At 34.8% G+C, this 20137-nt stretch overlaps 3 protein-coding genes across 3 annotated transcripts; 1 reads left to right on the top strand and 2 right to left on the bottom strand.

The window, feature by feature from the left end:
* Positions 1 to 7912: 7912 nt before the first annotated feature.
* On the bottom strand, positions 7913 to 16161 carry LOC115228044 (general transcription factor II-I repeat domain-containing protein 2-like). Its single transcript, XM_029798719.1, has 5 exons — positions 15665 to 16161; positions 13940 to 13990; positions 13555 to 13588; positions 12083 to 12177; positions 7913 to 7973 (listed from the first exon to the last, which is right to left on the bottom strand). Exons 1-5 carry the CDS (start codon positions 16159 to 16161, stop codon positions 7913 to 7915), a joined length of 738 nt encoding a protein of 245 aa, XP_029654579.1.
* Positions 16162 to 16483: 322 nt separating this feature from the next.
* Positions 16484 to 17581, top strand: LOC115228043 (general transcription factor II-I repeat domain-containing protein 2-like). The gene has a single exon (XM_029798718.1). It carries the CDS (start codon positions 16484 to 16486, stop codon positions 17579 to 17581), a length of 1098 nt encoding a protein of 365 aa, XP_029654578.1.
* A 1526-nt stretch (positions 17582 to 19107) lies between these two features.
* On the bottom strand, positions 19108 to 19488 carry LOC115228042 (general transcription factor II-I repeat domain-containing protein 2-like). The gene has a single exon (XM_029798716.1). It carries the CDS (start codon positions 19486 to 19488, stop codon positions 19108 to 19110), a length of 381 nt encoding a protein of 126 aa, XP_029654576.1.
* Between the last annotated feature and the right edge of the window lie 649 nt (positions 19489 to 20137).

The raw sequence follows: 20137 nt of genomic DNA, 5'->3' as shown, positions 1-20137 counted from the left end.
CGGTTACCTGTGACAACCATTTTGACGGGTTCTCTATTTCCCCATCCAACCATTATATCCATTGCTGTACCGTGACTTTTTGAATAAATAGTCCTCTATTTATCTTTTGACTAATTTATTTTAATGCTGCAATTTTTGATATTTTGGTTATTTTGGCCAAGTTCTATAAACAAGTAGTCCGCAAATTAGAAGATTTCGTTTTTATGCTGAGTGATGTAGTGTTAAAAGCCAATGATGCACAAGAACAAGCAAATGCTGCCACTTTCTACCGGTCTGTCAGTGACACGGCTTTTTTTCTATTTTTATTATTATTAAAAACACAATCATATTCCAGCGCGACTTTACTCAAAAGGTAAATCATTATTATAATTATCTGATCAGACCTCCCAATTGACTGGAGTTATTTTCCTGAAATTACTTCTCCCAATTGCGGAGTGTTTGCTGTTGGAACGGCTATTTTTTATGTTGATTTTATTGGTGCGATGTATCACTGTGTCTGAGTGGAGGGGATACTTTTTACTAGAACATGCAATTGGTTAGACTGACCGAAGTAAAAAACATCCTCCGCACAGCACAGCTAGGGCGAGGACGGATCCGAACAGCCAAGCATAGTAAAGGTACATTAATTGTCTTGTGCGTTATGCTCGAACTTTAATCCAATTATATCGCCAGCGTCAATCGTCCGAAATACCACAAACTGTTCTCTTTATGCCTCACCTCCCTTAATGAGATATTTTGTTCCTGCAGGAAAATATAAAATAAACGCCAGTTCATTGTCAGTTTCTGGGAAAACAATTGTACAATGTAGTCATCGTCATCAAGCCGAGAAATTCGTTACAAAGAAGTACTGCGTTTTATTGGACCATTTCCTACTAACACCATTTTCGATAGATTATTTGTCCGAGGAGGTGCCGCTTCTTTAATCTCCTCAGATCTCTCTTGTTTGCACTATTATCAGTTATTCATCCAGTTTCCTTGTGTACTCTCTCTGAACCAGTATTCTATCATGTTGGTATGTGTGAAAGGAACTCATTTCAAGCAGATAATAAGCATTAAGACACAGGTGGAAGGGAACTTGCTTTGAAATGTGGCGAGAATATGCAATATTAAAACCCTTCCTGAAGAAGTAAACTCCTTCCTGTTTCTTTCAAAGAATTGTTAGAATCACTTAACTACTTATATGGCAAGTCGTTGATCTGGAATGTTTTCTGTTGTAGGTTAGGACAGTTTGTGCAAGAATCGCTTAACTCTCTTTATATTCAGGGTACAACAAATCTGGGCATTTCTCCAAACAATTCACAATCCAGTAAACTCGATTTTTCTCAGAAAGTAATTTTTCCATGTGGTATATTCGGCACATTCAGGAATCCGAGTACACGTCGTTTTTGAATTCGTCCCACTTCGAGACGAGTAGTGTCATTGGGACCCTTGAAAGGATGATTAAAACACCTAGGAGGGAAACTGTGTGGTTCTTCAAGAGGATCACACTGAGGAAACTGTTTAGCTATCCGCAGCACGGCTGATTCTCCACTCTTGGAATGAAGACTGCACAATGCTGAATTAATATACGGAACTATCGGGATTAGTGCTCTCAAAAATATCGAGCACCCAAATCTATTTTCTGTAAGATTTTAATGCCTTTTATTAAAAAAATAGCGCATTTAATTTTTTTTCTAAGTTTAAGTCAAAACAAAAACAACTTTTGTCCTCAGTGTCAAGAAGGAGTTGGATGCATTAATGGAGGATGGCGTGATGGTTTGGTGGAATAATAATAGCAGGACGACGGAGGCATAATCATTCTGCTGAGGCAATTGAAAGGACTGGCACTCACCCTTGACATTTTGGCCGTATGCCCCTAATTGACTACTCACAGAAAACTAAAATTGGCCTGACTGTGAATAAGATCCGGAAAAAGTCGGCAAATGGGGTGATTTCGTCGCTCTCAAAGTCATTGATTCAGAAATGGAAGAAGCATTTTAACTCCGAACCAGCAAAGGAGATGCAACCCGGCCGACTGTATGTGTCCCCCACCGACGACCCAACTCGGATTAAGTGTAGGTCAATGCTGCTGGATGCCCTGAGTGCGGGGGGACTGTGCGGGAACCCCATTGGGAGGACATTGCGGCAATGATCGAGGAGGATTTTCTTTTTTATATTCCCACCTTCTCCTGTAGTCTCCTTAACTCACTCATTCACAAATCTTTGTCAACCACAAGTCGCGGACTGATTGGGGCTACAAAACACGAATTCTGAGTCGTGTCATTAATTTGAAGGACCCCAACAACCCCGAACTGCGGAGGAATGTCGTGTCGATGGTCATTTCCCCCGCCAAGTTCGCCAACATGACCACCGAGGTTGTTCATTCTCTAATCCGCAGGAAATGGCCAACGACGAGTTGAAATCCCTGGTGGCCCAATTGACGAAGAACTCCATCAACAAATCTCAGTTGGCGGTGACCACGGGGACACACACCACCCAAATTAAGTGGGGCAAGTGCAAATAAAGCGACGTGTTGTACAACCAACTGCAGACACGGAGTGCAGACGAGTCAATGACCACCTTCTGTCTTTGCAATGTTTGTGGTGCTCGCTGGAAGGTTCACATTTTTATTCAACTCCAGTTCTGCTAAGAGGCATATTACTGGCATCTTTTTCTAGTAAATGTAACTTGTCCAACCTTTATTATGAGGGCATTCCTCTTCTAGTTTGAACTGACAGTCAGCTGGGCGTGCTCCACGAGCAGTCTCAATGTGGTGTGACACTCGGGGTACCATTTCCCTAGCTAATCATCCGAAAATTTTGGCAGCTTGTTTAAACAACGGCTAGTCTAGTTTGACGACTACTTTTGTGATGCACTCAACCGAGACAGGTCTAATTCTTTGAGGTAGTTACATCTTGGGTTAAAAATTGACTGAAATAATGATATCGGTTTATATTAGTGGTAAATTCTATTCAAGGAGACCAACTTTCAGGACTTTTAAGTAAATTACATCTATGGGATATCGTTAGATTTAAAACATTTTAAAGCTATAATTCGACTAAATTATTGCTTTTGTGGTAAATCTTTACTTCTTGAATAGAGAATTACTTTTCAGACGTTTTAACTATAATTCTACTTTTTCTTTGCCTTTTCCGTGATGTTTTAAGATTCAGACTTAATACATCCGACTATGTTTATGTGAATAGCAAAGAAATCTGAGTCCGCATTAAAGTTGTCTGTAGAACATTTAATCTTTTATATCTGAAACACTTTTTTGAAAATTGTAGAATTTTTTTAATTCTTATGACAGATTAGGTTTTTTATTGAAGGTATAAGTAAAATAAGATTAATGTATATATTTTCCCATAAGAATTAAAAAAATTGCTTTTATATATTTTTGATTTTTCACATTTAAAAATAATTTAATTCAATAAAAACGATTATTTATTAGGTCAAAAATTGTCACTTTCTGTCAACAAATAACCACGGTTTTGATAAAGTAAAAAATGCACAATGTCAATGTTCTTCTTTAGTAGATGCTACTACATACTTGTTTATTAGCAAATTAACACTATCGGCCAGTTTTAAATTGAACAGATAAAAATAAATGAAATAGTTTTAGTATTTGTGCTTTAACAGTTTATTTTTCTATTATTGCAAAAATTCAAAATTTGATTTTTATCGTAAACTTGGTCTTGATGGTCTATTAAGAATAAATTCTTCTGAATGGTCAAACAGTAGTCCATTTTTAATGACAAAAGGACGGCATCGAACAGAAAAGTAAAGATTAAAACTTTTTAGTTAAAAAATAGGGTGCCTCTAACTAAATTACCAGGTTAAATAAATTTAAACTTATTGATTACAAATTTCGCATTTTACAGCCGTAAAATTAGTTGATATCTCGTAGTCTATATAGTGGGATTACTTTTATAATTATTTACAATAAAACAATTTTTAATTTTGTAATTTTAAAAATAAAAATTATAATAAATTGTGAACAAGTAAAATTCAAGTAACTAATTAATTCAAAATATCAATAAAACTAAAAAATAAAATAAATCATTAAATAAAATTTAATACATCGTGTTTATTGTGTGTCCTTATATATAGAACATGGGAGACCAATATGTCGTCCAGATTGCTTCCAATCTCGAGAACGCCTGCCACCATGACCCACAGGTCAGAAGCACAGGTAACAGACTCCCTCCAAACCACAGCCACTGAGTTCATAACCCAAGCAGAGTCAAATTTAGCACATTATGGCTCTATTCTTCTTCAAATAACATCAAATTGTAATTTCCCTGAGAATACCCGCCTTTTGGCTGCAATAACCCTCAAAAACTACGTGACCAAACACTACAAATTCGCATACCCCCCTCCACAACTCCCAGAACGACGACTCCCGGAATAAGGTCTCACCAGACTCCATAAACGACATAAAATCAAGAATCATGACAACTGGCCCGCCTTGCTCACCTCGATTGTGGCCAAACTTCCCGCACTTTCTTTAACAAGTGTCAAAGATTTGTTTAGAGTGGTTAACCTAATTTTTAAGCGGTTTAATTTGTGTTTTATTTTAGTTATTGTTATGAATCTCGCTCGGATGAACTGTGGACTGAAATTTTCTTGAGGACAACATGGGACTGTGGATGGAAGGGTTTAACTCGTTAATAATGATTCCCCTCAGTGTGCCCAGTATATAGTAGAGTACTCAAAAAGTGCTGATGATAGTACAGAGACATATTTGTGAGTGCATTCAGTTGTACTTGTCTCGATATACTGACGAGTTTCACGCCTGTGTGTTCCCCTTTGCTGAGTCTGTTGGAGACTGGTCCTCCCTTTGCCGTGTGAGGTGGAATGTGATTATGTGGGGCTGATATTGTATAGTTAAATAGCTGGCTTCGAGTGGATTGTACTACTTGTCCACTGTGGGGGCAGATTATCCATATAAAACATTCTTTGATAACCCTGGGAGAATAAAGTCCATCTGTACTGACATTATTGTGCCTTCTATACAGGGCGTTAGTGTCATATCCAACATTATAGGAAAATAGTACAATTGATTGGTTGATGGGAATTTAAATGAGGTCTTGAAGTTTTCAATTTGTATTGAAAATAAAGTCGATATTGAACAGGTGCTTAATTTCGACGAGGTTTTTATTTGCTAATTTTATTAAAGATTTTATCATCATTGACTGACAAGGTTGAAGCACTGAGAGAGAATTTGTGTTTTATGGCCAATCCATTGATTTATCACGTCGAAGCATCACGAATTGCCCGAAAAAATAAATCAAAGAAAAAATGTTTTTGTTTTCAAGTTGACCCACGTGATACATCAAAGGCGGGAAAGTCCCCAGCAGATTTGTATAACCATCCATGGCATATTATTCAAGTGTGATGGTTACGTCAATGGGCATTTGCACAGTCTTCAAGTCGCTATGAAAAGGCGTTTCTATATAAACAGACGTTCCGAGGGAGAGGATACTGACTGTTTACTTCTCGGTTAGGTTTGTGGTCGAGTGTTGAGTTTTATAAGATCGGAGAATTCGAATGAGTCGACAAATGACTTTCCTGACTTTGTTTTTACCGTAAAAGCGGAGACTTCAATGGATAAGGTTTCTCGCTCTTTTAACAAGTCCATCTCCGCGTTGTCCAAATCCCTTTGTTGTCTTGTAATTCAGTCTTGTTCAGGTTTATAAGTCCTCCTGCCATTTTTAGAGAAAAAGTGCCTTCATGAAACACAAGTCGCAGGATAGGTTGTTTAGTGTGGTTCAATTACAGTCCATCTCTTTTTTCTGTCTTGGATTGGCAGCGTGTGGAAGCTAGAACAATGATTCGACATTTTTTTGAATTGAAAAAGACAAAAAATGTATTGATTTGTATTTATTTGAAAGGAGTTGACTGAGCATTGTCGATATCTGCACATCCCAATAGGAAATTACCCCCCGGACGTGTATTCCTTTGGGTTTGATCTCTTCTTTGCAAGACATTTGAAGGCTCATAATTATGTTTTGTGGTGTTCCGAAAGTTTATTTTATGAGCCAGCCTATGTGAGAATGATTATTAATTTGATTAAAAAATTGATTATTCAGGTTTACCACCAAATAATATCCAGTTTATTATTCAAATCTGTAGTCTGGGGGTTGTTGTGGTCTACTCTGACTATACAAGAGTAGTGATATCGACTGGCAAGTTCAACATGTCAGAGGCCACTAATTATCCGGAATATATGACTAAGCGTATTCTCAGTTGTTCTGTATTTCGTTCATTGGACATTGTCTGCTCACGTCTCTGGACTGCCCTTCTTTGGCACGACACTGTACTGCATTTGATTGTGTATTGGAATAGGCTAACCATGGGGGTATTATTGGTCGAGTGAGTGAATGTGACAGTCAAGGAGAGTCTACTTTCTATGGTTCCTTGACTTCCGAGTCTTTCACTGAGGGAAACATGGCTGTGAGTCGTTCTATTAGCAAATGTGCTTAGATTATGATGAATTGGAATATTTCTGAGTATCTGCCAGAGAGAAATCGACGAATGTTTGTTTAAATATCTTGTATTGATTGTAGAATGTGCTCGTTGAGTATTTCAGTAAGCTCAGAGAGCTGTTGGAGGTTCAATTGGGGGAAAATATGGTTATGGTTGCTTATTGTATAAACAGAGTGGAGGATTGGTTAATACATTTCTTTTACGAAAGATACTCAAATTGGATGGAAATATAGAACATGTAGTGGATAGAATTCGTATATCTCTGTTTACAATGTTGGGAGTGAGTGAATTCAGTCGAAGGATGAAGTTTGAGGACCCTTGTCGGTCATTTGTGTTGACGGAGGTAGTTGTGAGTGAGAAATGATAGGTCACATGTTCTGGATGTCACTTTGTGAGAGATGTTGATTTGTGTAGAGACAAGAACGTGGTGGAATATGAAGGAAGGAAGGCTTGGTGTGATTGGTGAAATGCAGATTAGAGGAGATAATTTGTCTGTTTATTGTGAGTGTTCAGGAGGGATGGTGTTGAAGAATGGATATGAGGAGTTTATTAGTCTTTTGACGGTTTTTTCGTCAATTGCCAGGTTTGGGTGTCTGGTTGATGTGTAGGGATTTTAATATGAAACTACTTTTCCAGTCTGTCACTTGGCTTATTGATATTAATGAGTGATTTTTTATTCCTGTTAGTATTAGCGGATTTTAGGTTTATGTGAGAATTATTTTTACGGGATACCCTACTGTGCTTTTTGTTGATGTCTTTGCAGCGTCCAGTGTTTTAAGTCGGTTAGTAGTAAAGGGGTATTATATTTCTTCATTCCGTGTATATATTCGATCATAATGCTTTCCATTCTTTTTGTGCTATTTATTCCCTTTAATGATCGACAGGTCTATAGTCATCAATTCTTAACAAATTGACTTTATCTATGATCTATTGGCAGGGTAGTTGTCCATTCTTTACGACGCTCAAATTGAAATAATTCCATTGGTTTGAGTTGGGACGGGCTCGTTTCCAAATACATTGAAAAGTTGACTATCGAAGACGCAACTCAGTCTTATATACAGTCAGTTGTGTTGAAGAAAACACTGGAGAGTATGATTGTTGAGCACAGGCACGGGATCAGAATCACTGATGAGGAGATAAATTCAGTCAGTAGCCTCTTAATTGAAGAAAGTCATTCGTACGAAGATAATATAGAGAATGAGTAAAAAAGAGTCATAACTAATTTGGAGACAGAAGATCAAAGAGTTGTGTTGGTTACTTCCTCCTCTAAAAGGAGGTGATTAACCTTAAGCGGACAACGGTCGGATTAACATCAATTAAATAATATTAACTTAATTAATCTATGTTTTATAAATCATGTTTTTAAACAATGATTAAATGCTCTATATCGTGAAAAATTTATAAAATGTTGGGACGACGGAAAAGACTATAAACTGTTTGCAGTTCAGTTGGGTGTAAACAGTTTGGAGATAACCAAAGAAGTTTTCACATTTTTATTAATAAGACTAAAATAAAAATTTTAAATTGAAAATTTTTTTAAAAATGTGGGCCATCAGGTTTCGATGCTTTTTAGTTTAGAGTATTTTGCATTTTGCCATCCAGCCTATAGTCTTAGACATCTATTTATAAGAATTTAAATATTTTTTTGAATTGACATGATTGTCCTCTTGTCTTTTTTCTCTCATATTTATTTATTTTTATTTTTCAAATAAAATACTAGAAACACTTTTCAACTTCTTTTTATGTAATCTTTGTTTAACATTTTACTACACTGAATGGCCAGATGATTACCATTTTTATGTTTTTTGCAATGATCGGAGAATGATCCCATGTACACAAAAAACTCGTTTCTATCAAGATCGTAAATGTTTCGGATATAAGATTCATACAAAAAACACCATTTTGTTCTAAATATTCTAAAATATTGACTCAGTGCATCTTAATCCTTAAACTTGTGACACTGTATATTAAAGGCAGTCGAGTTCCTACTGTAAAGAAAACGTGGTTTGTCTACGCGAATCATCTCTGATGAACGCGTTCTCATTTGGGTCTAGTCAACACGTTCACAGAAATAAATTGAATTGGCCGACATTGCACATAAAGTTTTGTCGGTAAATAAGTTTAAATCTCTGTCACTGATTTTAAACAAGTCGCCTATCAAACCTTGCTAAAGAGCAAAAATGAAATGGAAATACTACTATAAAATCTCAAACTTATTTTTGAAACATATATTCATGATGTTAACATAAAATATGATAGAGTCCCATTCACCTTTGACTGAACTTACTCAGGCGAGCAAGTTTTCTTAAGCATTATAAAATCCAAGAAGACCAAAGTCATGTTTCAAAGTTCCGAAATTATTTTTTGTGCCAAAGTTTAATTATAAAACATCATCAGCAAACATATCAACAATGACCTTTGGAATGACAGCAGTGGATCCATTAAGGACATCCTCGATCTGTTCGCACGTGAATTGATATATGTTCATCTCTCCATCACTCACCAAACTGTCCGCAATCCAATCAGTCTCTCCAATCCCTCCGAGCACCCTTTCCTCGTCCTTTCCACATTCCGCTTTCTTCCCCCCACGCTCACTCGCCTTCCCTGTCGTCCCTGCCCCCACGACGAATTGCCTCAGACACGGACTCCCCGGGGTTCACCAACTTGAGGATTTCACAGTATATTGCAGCCCTGTCAACCTCCTCCACATTTTGGTTGGAATATTCCTGTTTTGGTGGCCTCGGGATCTAGAATGTTCTAGTACGTTCTAGAACAATTATTCCCGCCAGTAAGTGTAGTGTGAGTATAATAGAGTAATGGGGGGAATATAGAGCAGTTTGTGAGTGTATTTTACCCGGAAGTGATGGGAGTGTTGTCGAGGAGGCAACATTCTTATGGCAGCGGACAAAATGAGGACAACGTTTATGCAATTCAGAGTGATTGATTATAATAGGGAAGGTGTGATGAGAGTGGGGAAAGTGAGCAAAGACCAGTCCATGGGAGAGTACATCCGAGACCGACTGCCCTCGATAATATCGGTAGGTGTGAGTGGAGGATGAGTAGAACCCCTCCAAGTCAATGTTTATTCACTACTTCTTTGAGGTGTTGTGTCAGTTCCTGGTGGGTGGGGACAGTCCTTCTGTCCTCCCATATTACAACCAGATGTGTCTCCAACAGTTCGAAAAGGTGTTTGCTGGGGATATTGCAGGTGGGGGTGTTTATAATGGTAGACCTCCAACGCTACGCCCTCCAAGTGATGGCAGTCCTCATAGAACAACACCCAAAGGGGGGCTGTCAGAGGTCTACCGCAATTTCATGTTGTTTTTGGTGAAGGGGACATTCCACGAGACAGTCGAACTGATTCCCTCATTCTTCCGTATTATGAAGGCATATATATACGTGGATTCCACATTCCCCGTCTTGTTTAATATGGCATACTCCCCCATCAAGATGTGTGGGTTTGAGCAATATGGGTTTGCCTTTCGGGCGGTGGTCCTCCAGGCCTGGCCGAGTGAGTTGATGGGGTTATTCGAGGACATGTTAAGTCACTCATCACTCGTTTTTGTCAGACTAAAATATTGACATATAAAAAGAGTATTATTATATTGTATTGGGAGTGTTTAGAATATTCTTCTTTAATGAGGTTGGCCTGTTTGGGTCGGCCTTTGTCATGTCCCTGCTTGCTAAGACATGTGAGTTGGCGTATGTCTGTCCTCTCATCTGTAGGCCATTGGTGTTTATTAGTAAACATATTTACTCTCGGATGGTCGTATTTAATGACCACATTGAACGGAATATATATTTCGTGGGTCTGTCTAAATTGTTGTTCGACACCCCCTCCTTGTACGTCGATCAGACATTCCACTCCTATTGGTACAGAGGGATTGCCATTTTAGGAGTGCTTTTATGGTCAATTCCATCAACATGATCTACCCTGAGCCGTCTGTCAATAAGCGACAGCACTATATCGACATGAGGATTGAGCATTTAACTCTCCAGGACGGTTTATTCACGATGGGAAAGTTGTTTAGATAACTTTAAACTGTCCTTGTTCATATTGGAGTCTGCGGGGTCTGTCAATGTTGATTTGATTAGTGGGGTGAGTCATTCTGATTATTTTGCTCAAATTTTAAAGAATTTTGCTTTACAGAATCCGACGATTGTATATTCATGTTGTGATTGTAGATGAATTCGTTGATTGAGCAATGTCCTCCTGCTAGGAGACCTCATGTCGATTGTATTCGCAAAATGGGGGCTTTTGGTGATGTGGTATGATTCCCGTTATAAATCAATGTTTTTTCAATCATACTTGTTCAATCAGCAATATAATACGATCATAGTATTTATCAAATGATTATTGTAAGAAAATATTAGTTCACTCTGCTTAATATTCAAACACGCAATCTAAACAAGCCTATCCTATTCGAACTTGTTCAATCAGACCTTATTAGACATACAATATGTCACAGGCGCTACCGGTTACCGAGCGCTACTGGTTAACGAATACTCAAATTTAACATTTTAAGACTTTTTTATACAAATTAAACTTTTCTCTCAGTTCCAAAAGGGTGTGGATTACGGACCTATTTTTAGTAAATGGCTGGTTTAATTTTGGGATGTTACCTGTGTAGACATCATTGCTGATCGACTGCGGGTTCCGTTCTGTAGACAACAATCAGAAAGCACGTAAGGGCGCTTTAAATAACCATTTAAACGTTAAAATTTATCTTATTAATGAAATATTTTTTCTCAAATAATTACAGACACGAATATTCAGTGCATAAAAAACAGCGAATACATTGTTCCTGAAATTGTTATTTATATAAAATTAACTAAATTAACCAGAGGGAAAAAACACATGTCAAGAATTGCAGCTAAAAGCTGAAATTACAAGTTTCTAAAATATTTTGTCACAGGCTGGATAATGCCCTGGGTTGGATAATACCCCTTAAAATTTTTTTAAAATCAAACGAAAATAACCTGATAATTAATTAAAATAACTTGATAATGGAATTAATTCGATTTATTCAATTTTTTCTCAATTTTTTGATTAAAAGAATTTTTCAAAGAGTCGGCAAAAACGGCATCACCAATTTTTCAGAATCAATAACGTATTTTATTATAATTATACAATTTTTTAGGTCTACCATTTAAAAACAAATATTAAAAATTCATGAATTTTTATTATATAAAAATTTTTTATAAGAGTCATATTTTTTTATACGACTTTTGTGTACATATTTTGATGATTCGTCATTAAGATCTTTAAGTACGCACTGGTCTTTATCAACCTCCGATATTTCATATATAGTGGAATCAATCTGATCGTATAGGGGGTATTTTCGGTTATTTGGATTCGCATCAATATCATGTCTCAGTAGGACATTATCTCCTACGGCTACATCTTCATCAAATTTCCATTTCCGCCTCCTTTTCATTTTTTCTCCGGCGAGAACATGGCTTTCATACACACTTTGTTGATTCAAACAATCGTCCTCGTTTTCAAAATAATCGGATCCAATTATCTCCGATTGACTTGATTCAACCGCTTCATTTCCATCAAATGACAATACAAAAAAATACCCATCCATTATCGCTATTAAGGCTAGCATACCTTCTTAAATCCACTAAATCTGCAATATAGCGATCTTTAGGCCCTCTTGCAATAATAGGAGTGATTGTTGGCTTAGTCGCCATCAACTTTTTTGACTAAAAATAATTCAATACATATGCACCTGACAGTGAACGAATTTTGAGATCACAGCAGAAATTTCGTCTTGGGTTACTGCATAAATTTCCTTTCTCAATATCGAAAGCAACTTATCTCTTCCAAAATGTGTCCTCATATGTTCAATCTATAATAATTATGTAACGATCACCTCGATAGTTTTTAGTTTAAGTTCCTTTTCTTCTTTGGGAAAAAAGCGTAACCTCTGGTTTTTGAAATATAGATTTGATCGAATATACTTATTATTTTTCAAATTTGAAAACTTAAATAACCAAAACAAATTTTCACGCTAGATTAATTTGAAAAAAAACTTTGATAAATTACTAAAATAATTAAGAAAATTAAAAAATCTAATCAAAATTAATTTGAAAAAATATTTATTTTTTTAAAATAATGTTGAGAGGGCATTATCCAACCCAGGGCATTATCCAGCCGGTGACATATTTTAATTCTATTAAAAAAAGAGAAGTGGAAAAAAGTAATGTTCGTGAATAATGTTCAATTATTTCTTTGGTCACAATTTGTTATTGAAATCAGTGCCAGTTCTTTAGCTCCTTGACATATTCTTTTAAAACCAAGTTGATTTTTGGAAACAAATGAGTAGTATTCAACATAATTCATTAATGTTGTATTTACGCATTCTGTGTCAACTCTGTAAAGTCTTAGGCTATATTTTAATTAGATTTATTGGGGATAAAGTCTCTGGTTCTGATGACTCAGCTTTTTTATTCACAGCAAAAATGTGTGTCATATCAACAACCAAAGAATTACTTGCAGCAGAGGAAAAAGAGGTGGAAATCTTAAAAATTCAATACAGCTAATGGAAAATAGCTCAATTGTTACAAGAATGAATATTAGTATTAAAATAATATTAATAATTATGGCATTTAATGATATCTTAGCACACTGTTTTAACCTTTTTTGACCGGGGACAAGTTTAATTTATTGAATTTTTCTGGAGGTCACATTTAACAAAACAATTTTATAAAAAAGCTAACGAAATTAGAACATCCATTTTTCTAGCAAAAAATCTCAGAGAAACCGCATTTAGAAATTTCGGCAGTCTAAATCCAGAAGATTTGTAATGTCACAGAGATCTAAATTTATGACAGCATCGAACAACTAGTCATTCCCTTGTAAACATTTCTAATAATAAAAACAGCACAGTTATATATAGCAGACCTTCTAAAGGCCCGTAATAAGCACATTATGTAAGAATTTATTCTTGTTTGTAAACCGAAAAATACAGTCCAATAAGATAACTCGATTTTGACATAGACATTCTATATAATTAGATGAAAACTGAAAATATCAAAAATACAACTCAGAGAGGTACAAATATTAAAAAACAAACCTACTGACAGCTCCAAGAAAGTTTGCAAAGAAAAATGTCTAAAATAGACAAAAACCCAATAAAATACAAATAAGGATAGCATTATGTAATTTCTCGGCACATTTCTCACATTATTTCTAAAGCAGCCAATGGCAAGCATACAAACAACGATCAAAGCCCTATAAATAAAAGGTTTATAAATACAGATTATTATACATAAACCATGGATTTTGATTGAGGTAATCCCTTACATTCTCTCTGGTATATTTATGATATAAATTATACTGGAATGTGCAGATGGATATCACTCCAATAGTATATATTAACTGGATTGTCCAGATGAAATTCACTTTTCTTATAAATTCTATATTAGAATAATAATTAGGATTTAGTTGCCTTGTCGGACTGACCTCTCAGTAAAATCGTAATAGTTGTCAGTATCTGCAGGATAATCCATATATCTGTAATGTGAATTACCAGAACGACACTAAATGGGTCAGTAAATCATATAATTTTGATTTATATTCTAAATTGTTAGTAATTAATATAATAAAAATATATATCTAACAATTCACTGTAGAAACTGACAATATTCTGAATGATAATTTCCGTCTAAAAATTGAACAAATTTGAGCAATATTTTTATATAAAAATAATATCTTTTTCATTATTTATAATAAAATAATTTATTTTATGTTTGGTGGCACGTTACGAACTTTATTTTTTAATTCACATAATATATTTTTACGTAGCTTGTGCCAAATAAAGAACAGGGTAAGAAGTAGACTTGTTTATCAGGCAGGAAAGAGGGGAACACTGGAAAGTGATTTAATAATGAGGTATTATTCCCCAAATATATTTCAGCAAGTTTGCCCTCGAATATATTAATAAAATGACAGATGAACAATTAAATCAATTCAGTGATTTATTAAATTCTACTGACAGTGAAATAGAACTTTATTGTTGGGTTGTGGGTATATATTTCTTTTTTTGAATTCAGGGAGGAGCAAACCACCTCCTCAATTCGATAATGAAGTCCTGAAAATGATCTCCGAATTTATTAAAGATAAAAAACTATTTTTGAAAAAATAAATTTTAAATATATAATTATTTACTATTTAGTTCAGGAAATATGTTTTTTCTTTCAACAAAGTTAGATGCTAGCTAGGTAAGTGGCTGAAATAGCAGGCGAGAGGGTCCACTGAGCACAGCGACCGAGATTTGCTGGTCCCCTCCCGGTCGTTTGTTTTCGAGATTCTCCTACTAATGTCAGTGAGTAGTTGAATTGTCGACTTTTCTAAGATTCCTGAGTTTGTGAAAGCAAGGAGGGATAGCTCAAAAGAGTCCGGAATAAATTTTAACTTTTTTATAAAATGCTGAAGAAATTATAAAGAAAAATAATATATGGAAAAGCAGAGATATTTGCTTAAACCAAATCAGACTGGTCAATTTAATCGTGTTCCCAATTTTTATATACGGCGCTTAAATATGAATACTGAAAAGGCGGATAGATGAAAAATTGATGCTTTTGAATTTTGGTGTTGGAGGAGTTATTATCTTTGAAGAGATAATGATTAAAAACATGTTACAAGTGTGTAACTTGGAAATTCAAAACAGATGGGGACCGGAAACAAAGAAAAAACAGATACCATGGTAATAGGCATTAATGTTAAATAAAAATCAGGGTTTGAATCGTCGGAATCAATATTTGTTAATTTTGCTGTTTTTGAAAGCAGGCAAGACAATACTTTCAGGCAAGACAATAGCCCGCGGGCCGGATTTAAAAAATTTTAGGCTCCGCGGGCCAGACTATTTATTTTTGATTTAACAAAATTCGTACTATGATTTTTAATTTATAATTTTAATTTAAAATCATTTAACAACACATTTATTAATTTTTATAATTAAAATATGTTCCAGAAACTTGACATCTTTTTTTCTTCATAATAGCGTCAATATCTGGAGTGAAATCCTGAGTTACCGTCAATCTTAGAATCTCACTCAGATGAGTGTGGGTGAGCCTTGATCGAAATTTTGTTTTGTTTATGTTGATTAAAGAAAAAAGTTGTTCACATAGATATGTATTTCCAAACATTGACAAGATTTTCGCAGCTAAGGCTGTTAAGTTGAAGTACTTCGGCAAGAGAAATTTATAAAAGGTGTCTAAGCCCACAATGGTAAATTTATTCTTCAGATCTAAGTCAGATTTCAAATCAATAATTTCCAATTGTAAGTTAGCTGCAAGATGTGTAATATTTGCAGCGAATGGTGATCGAAAAACAGTAAATTCCTTTTCAAGTTCACGAAAAATTTCAAAACGTGTCTCAAACTGTTGAAGTAATCCTGTTATTTTCACTTTATAGCGACTCACATCAACATTCGATGTGATGGAAATTACACTTTTTAAACAAGAAAAATGCTCAGTGTTTCCCACTGTCAATTGTGTCTCCCATAACATTAGCTTCATGGTGAAAGCTTGTGTGCATTCGAAATATTGTGTAACAACTTTATTTCGTCCTTGCAAATTTTTGTTAAGCGTGTTCAGGTGTTCTGTAATATCCACCAAAAATGTCAAGTCTATCAACCAATTAAGAGATTCCAATTCTGGTAAAGGTTTGTTTTTTGCAAACATGGAGTGTTTGATTTCTTCTCTTAAATCGAAAAATCTCTTCAATACCAAACCTCAACTTAACCACCTTACCTCGGAATGATATGGTAGTCCGTGAGTAAAACCAATATCACTCAGAAAATTGTCAAATTGACGGTGGTATAGACCAGGGGTTCTCAAGTGCGGCCCTCGGGGCCGCATGCGGCCCCGAGAATCTTTTTTGCGGCCCCGACTTCCAAACTTTAAAATAAATTTTGGATATAAAATTAATTGTAAATTAATATTATTAAAGATAATATTTTAACTACACGTGTTTGTAAATATATTTCAGGTTGAGTATTTTTTCATGCCATCAAAGAAATATCGAACATTATCTCAAGAAAATAGAGAATTTCAAATTGAATGGGAAGAAAAGTTTTTTTTCGTTGAACTGAATGGTAAAGCTGTTTGTTTGATATGCAACTGTGTCATTAATTCATTGAAAAATTATACTATTGAACGTCATTATAAGAAGCACTCCGAAATATACAATTTATATCTCGGAGAGTCAAGGAAAAAAAAACTCAATATATTAAAGACGTCATTTAAAAATCAGTCCTCAATATTTAAACCAGTGGAAAATAAGCATCAGTTATTAACGTCTTATAAAATTAGCCACCTTCTTGCTGTAAATATGAAACCTTATTCTGACGGAGAAATTATTAAAACTGCTATTTCCATTTTTTGTGATGAATGTTGTCCGTCAAATATACAAAATATTGCAAAACGATTACCATTAAGTAATGATACTATTACAAGAAGAATAGAATGTATTTTTGAGGACCTTGCCCGTCAGCTAATCAAGTTCTTTACTATTAAAAATAATTTTTATAGAACATCGAAAGATTTTTTATATCATTCTTTTGCTGTCGACACGAGTAAAGATATCTCTGATACCGAACAAATGGTCGTATGCATTAGAGGTGTCACTTCGGATTTTAAAATTTCTGAAGAATTTTTTTCTCTTCGTTCATTAAAAGGCACTACAAAAGGAATGGATGTACTTAACGAATTCCTTGAAAGTATTAAAGAATTTGACATTGATCCTTCCAAAATAATTTCCATATGTACTGATGGGGGGGCGAATATGATTGGTCGTAATAAAGGGTTTCATGGACTTTATTCAGAATGGAGACTTGAAAAAAATCTTGATCCTATATTTTGGCAACATTGTATCATTCATCAGGAGAATATAATCGCAAAGTCACTTAAAATGCAAAATGTAATAAGTACGGTGTTGTCCATTGTGAATTGGATACGCGGTAAATCTCTCAATCACAGGAGATTTAAAAAAATGTTAGTGGAAATTGACACAGTGCATAATGATGTGCTTTACCATACCACTGTTCGATGGTTGAGTCGTGCCGCGTGCCTCAAAAGGTATATTTGCTTGAATAGAAGTTAGATTTTATGAACTACTCCCTCAAATAAGAGAATTTGTTAAAGACCACAAATACCATGATTTGTTGAGCAGTAAAGAGTGGATTGCCGATTTAGCTTTTTGGGTAGATCTAACCTCTCATTTATCGTCGTTAAATTGTGAATTACAGGGGAAATATAAATTTTGCCATCAACTCTATGGATCTATTGCTTCTTTTATATCAAAATTAAAACTTTGGAGGGATCAAATAATGCTCAAAGATACAATTCATTTTACTTGTTTGAGTGAAAATAAAGCTAACGGTTCATTTGAAAAATATACTACCATTATCAGTCACCTTATTGTTGAATTTGAAAAACGTTCTAAGGTTTATTAAAATTTAGTTTATTTTAAGAATTTTGATGAAATTTTGCCATCAATGAAAATTTTTGCAGCACCATTCAATATAGATCCTAAGAATGCTCCGCCATCACTCCAATTAGAATTGATAGACCTTCAATCAGATGTGCAATTTACCTCAGTGCAAAAGATTGAAAATTTAATGGAATTTTATAGTTCACTTCCCAAAGAAAAATATCCGAATATACTCATAAATGCTTATAAATATGCTTCAATGTTCGGATCCACTTATTTATGTGAGTCAATTTTCAGTAAAATGATTCACATAAAAAATAAATATCGAAATAAATTGACTGATAATCACTTATGCCAGCTTTTGCGATCTACATGTGCCTCCTATATTCCGTGTTATGACAAATTAGTTAACAATTAGTTAAAATAGCTAACAATTTTTCGTTTTAGTTAACAATTTTTCGTTTTAGTCATTTTCCTTTAATTAATTAAGACTAACTATCTCGGTTTCTGAATAAAAAATGAATCTAAAAAAAAATTAGTTAAAAGTTAATGAAAGTTTTAATTTAATTTATTCTGCGGCCCCGAAGACAATGGTTAATTATCGATTTGGCCCCGACGTTAAAAAACTTGAGAAACCCTGATATAGACCTCTGGCACGGATAAAATTTACTGTCCGGACGACCACCTCCATTACATGGTCCATTTTTAACGATTTGGTGCACAGTACCTCCTGATGCACAATGCAGTGAAATATCCAAAAATCACATCCTCCATTTACAGCCTGTACCTTCTCTCTGAATTGAGCCACAACGCCAGTTTTTTTTCCAATCATTGATGGAGCACCATCTGTAGCCACACTAACAGCACGTGCCCATTCCACTCCAAAGTTATCCAACACACTGACGAGAGATTTGAATATATCATTTGCCGTAGTAGTGTCCAGCATAGGTATCATATCAAGGAACTCCTCTGTGACCGTCAAATTCTCGTCCACACCACGAATGAATATAGCTAACTGAACCACATCCATAATGTCAGTGCTCTCGTCAATAGCAATGGAAAAGGTAATGAATGAACTAATTTTCGTCTTGAGTTGATTGTGCAAATCAGTGGAAAGATCTGAAATCCTATTTGCCACAGTATTTCTTGTAAGGCTAATGCTTGCGAAATCAGGCCGATTAATAGGACATATGATTTCAGTAGCTTTCATAATACATGTTTTTATAAAAATAAGGTTTTGATGCTAACGCTATTTCCCGAGAAATAACGTAGCTAGCTTTGACAGCTGCCTCACTATCATCTCGAAATTTGGAAAAAGAAGATTGCTGATTCCGCAAACATGCAAGTAGTGCATCGTACTTCTCTTTTCTAATTTTTCCCATCAAATTATTGTATTCATGAGCATGGTGGGTTTGGTAATGTCGTCGAATGTTATATTCTTTGACAACTGAAATTTCTTGTCTACAGACCAAACAAGTAGGTTTCCGATTTAAATCGGCAAAGAAATATTCCAGTTTCCACTTTTTTTGAAAAGATCTGCATTCTGTATCAACTTTGCGTTTTGTTGAAAAAGACATCAGCACAAGACAAGAAAAACAATTAGAATAATATAAATCCAAAAAACAATTAATTATTTTTTAAGTAATAATTTTTTTATTTTTATTTATATTCTAGAATCTAGATTCTTGTATTTTTATTTGGTGTTAAATAATAATTTTAGAATTTAAATACACTGTTAAACTTATACTGCGGGCCAGCTCTGGCCCGCGGGCCGTATTTTTGACACCCCCGATATAGATAATAGATAGAGACCTTCGGAGTGTAGGGAAAGAGTTATGGACAGGACGATTTTGATGTTTACGGGACGTCGCTTAGATAAAAGAAAATGGACCAAACTAATAACTCTTATTGTTTCCTGTGCTGTACAAGATTTGTCGTGATCAATGGGATCGAAAGAACGAAGAAATTGCAGATTTCCTAAAACATTAAAAAATTATTTATTTTATTGCTATTTAATGGTTTATTTTTTGTTTGGCTATTTTAAAAAACTAATAATATATTTGAATTAAGCTATTCATATCTAACCTATTTCTTATCAATGAATCTACTCATTTTAGAACTCATGTTCACAAAAAATGTCTTTTAAATGCTAAGAATAAAAATCAGCCAACATGAAACTAACTTAACTAGTTTATACGATTCAAAGAGTAATCAACAATGGCTAAA

Source organism: Octopus sinensis, unplaced genomic scaffold (assembly GCF_006345805.1).
Source record: "Octopus sinensis unplaced genomic scaffold, ASM634580v1 Contig09264, whole genome shotgun sequence".
Classification (NCBI taxonomy): Eukaryota; Metazoa; Mollusca; class Cephalopoda; order Octopoda; family Octopodidae; genus Octopus; species Octopus sinensis.
Note: the sequence above shows the minus strand (reverse complement) of the source record. Positions and strands in the feature narration are given on the sequence as shown.

Coding starts and splice junctions, on each gene's coding strand:
- LOC115228044 (XM_029798719.1), bottom strand. CDS start 16,161: ATGTTTGCAAAAAACAAACCTTTACCAGAATTGGAATCTCTTAATTGG. Junction 13,589..13,939: donor TATTACGATTTTACTGAGAG/GTCAGTCCGACA, acceptor TGTCTATTTTAG/ACATTTTTCTTTGCAAACTT. Junction 12,178..13,554: donor AAACTTTCTTGGAGCTGTCA/GTAGGTTTGTTT, acceptor AATTATTTTTAG/TCAAAAAAGTTGATGGCGAC.
- LOC115228043 (XM_029798718.1), top strand. CDS start 16,484: ATGCCATCAAAGAAATATCGAACATTATCTCAAGAAAATAGAGAATTT.
- LOC115228042 (XM_029798716.1), bottom strand. CDS start 19,488: ATGTCTTTTTCAACAAAACGCAAAGTTGATACAGAATGCAGATCTTTT.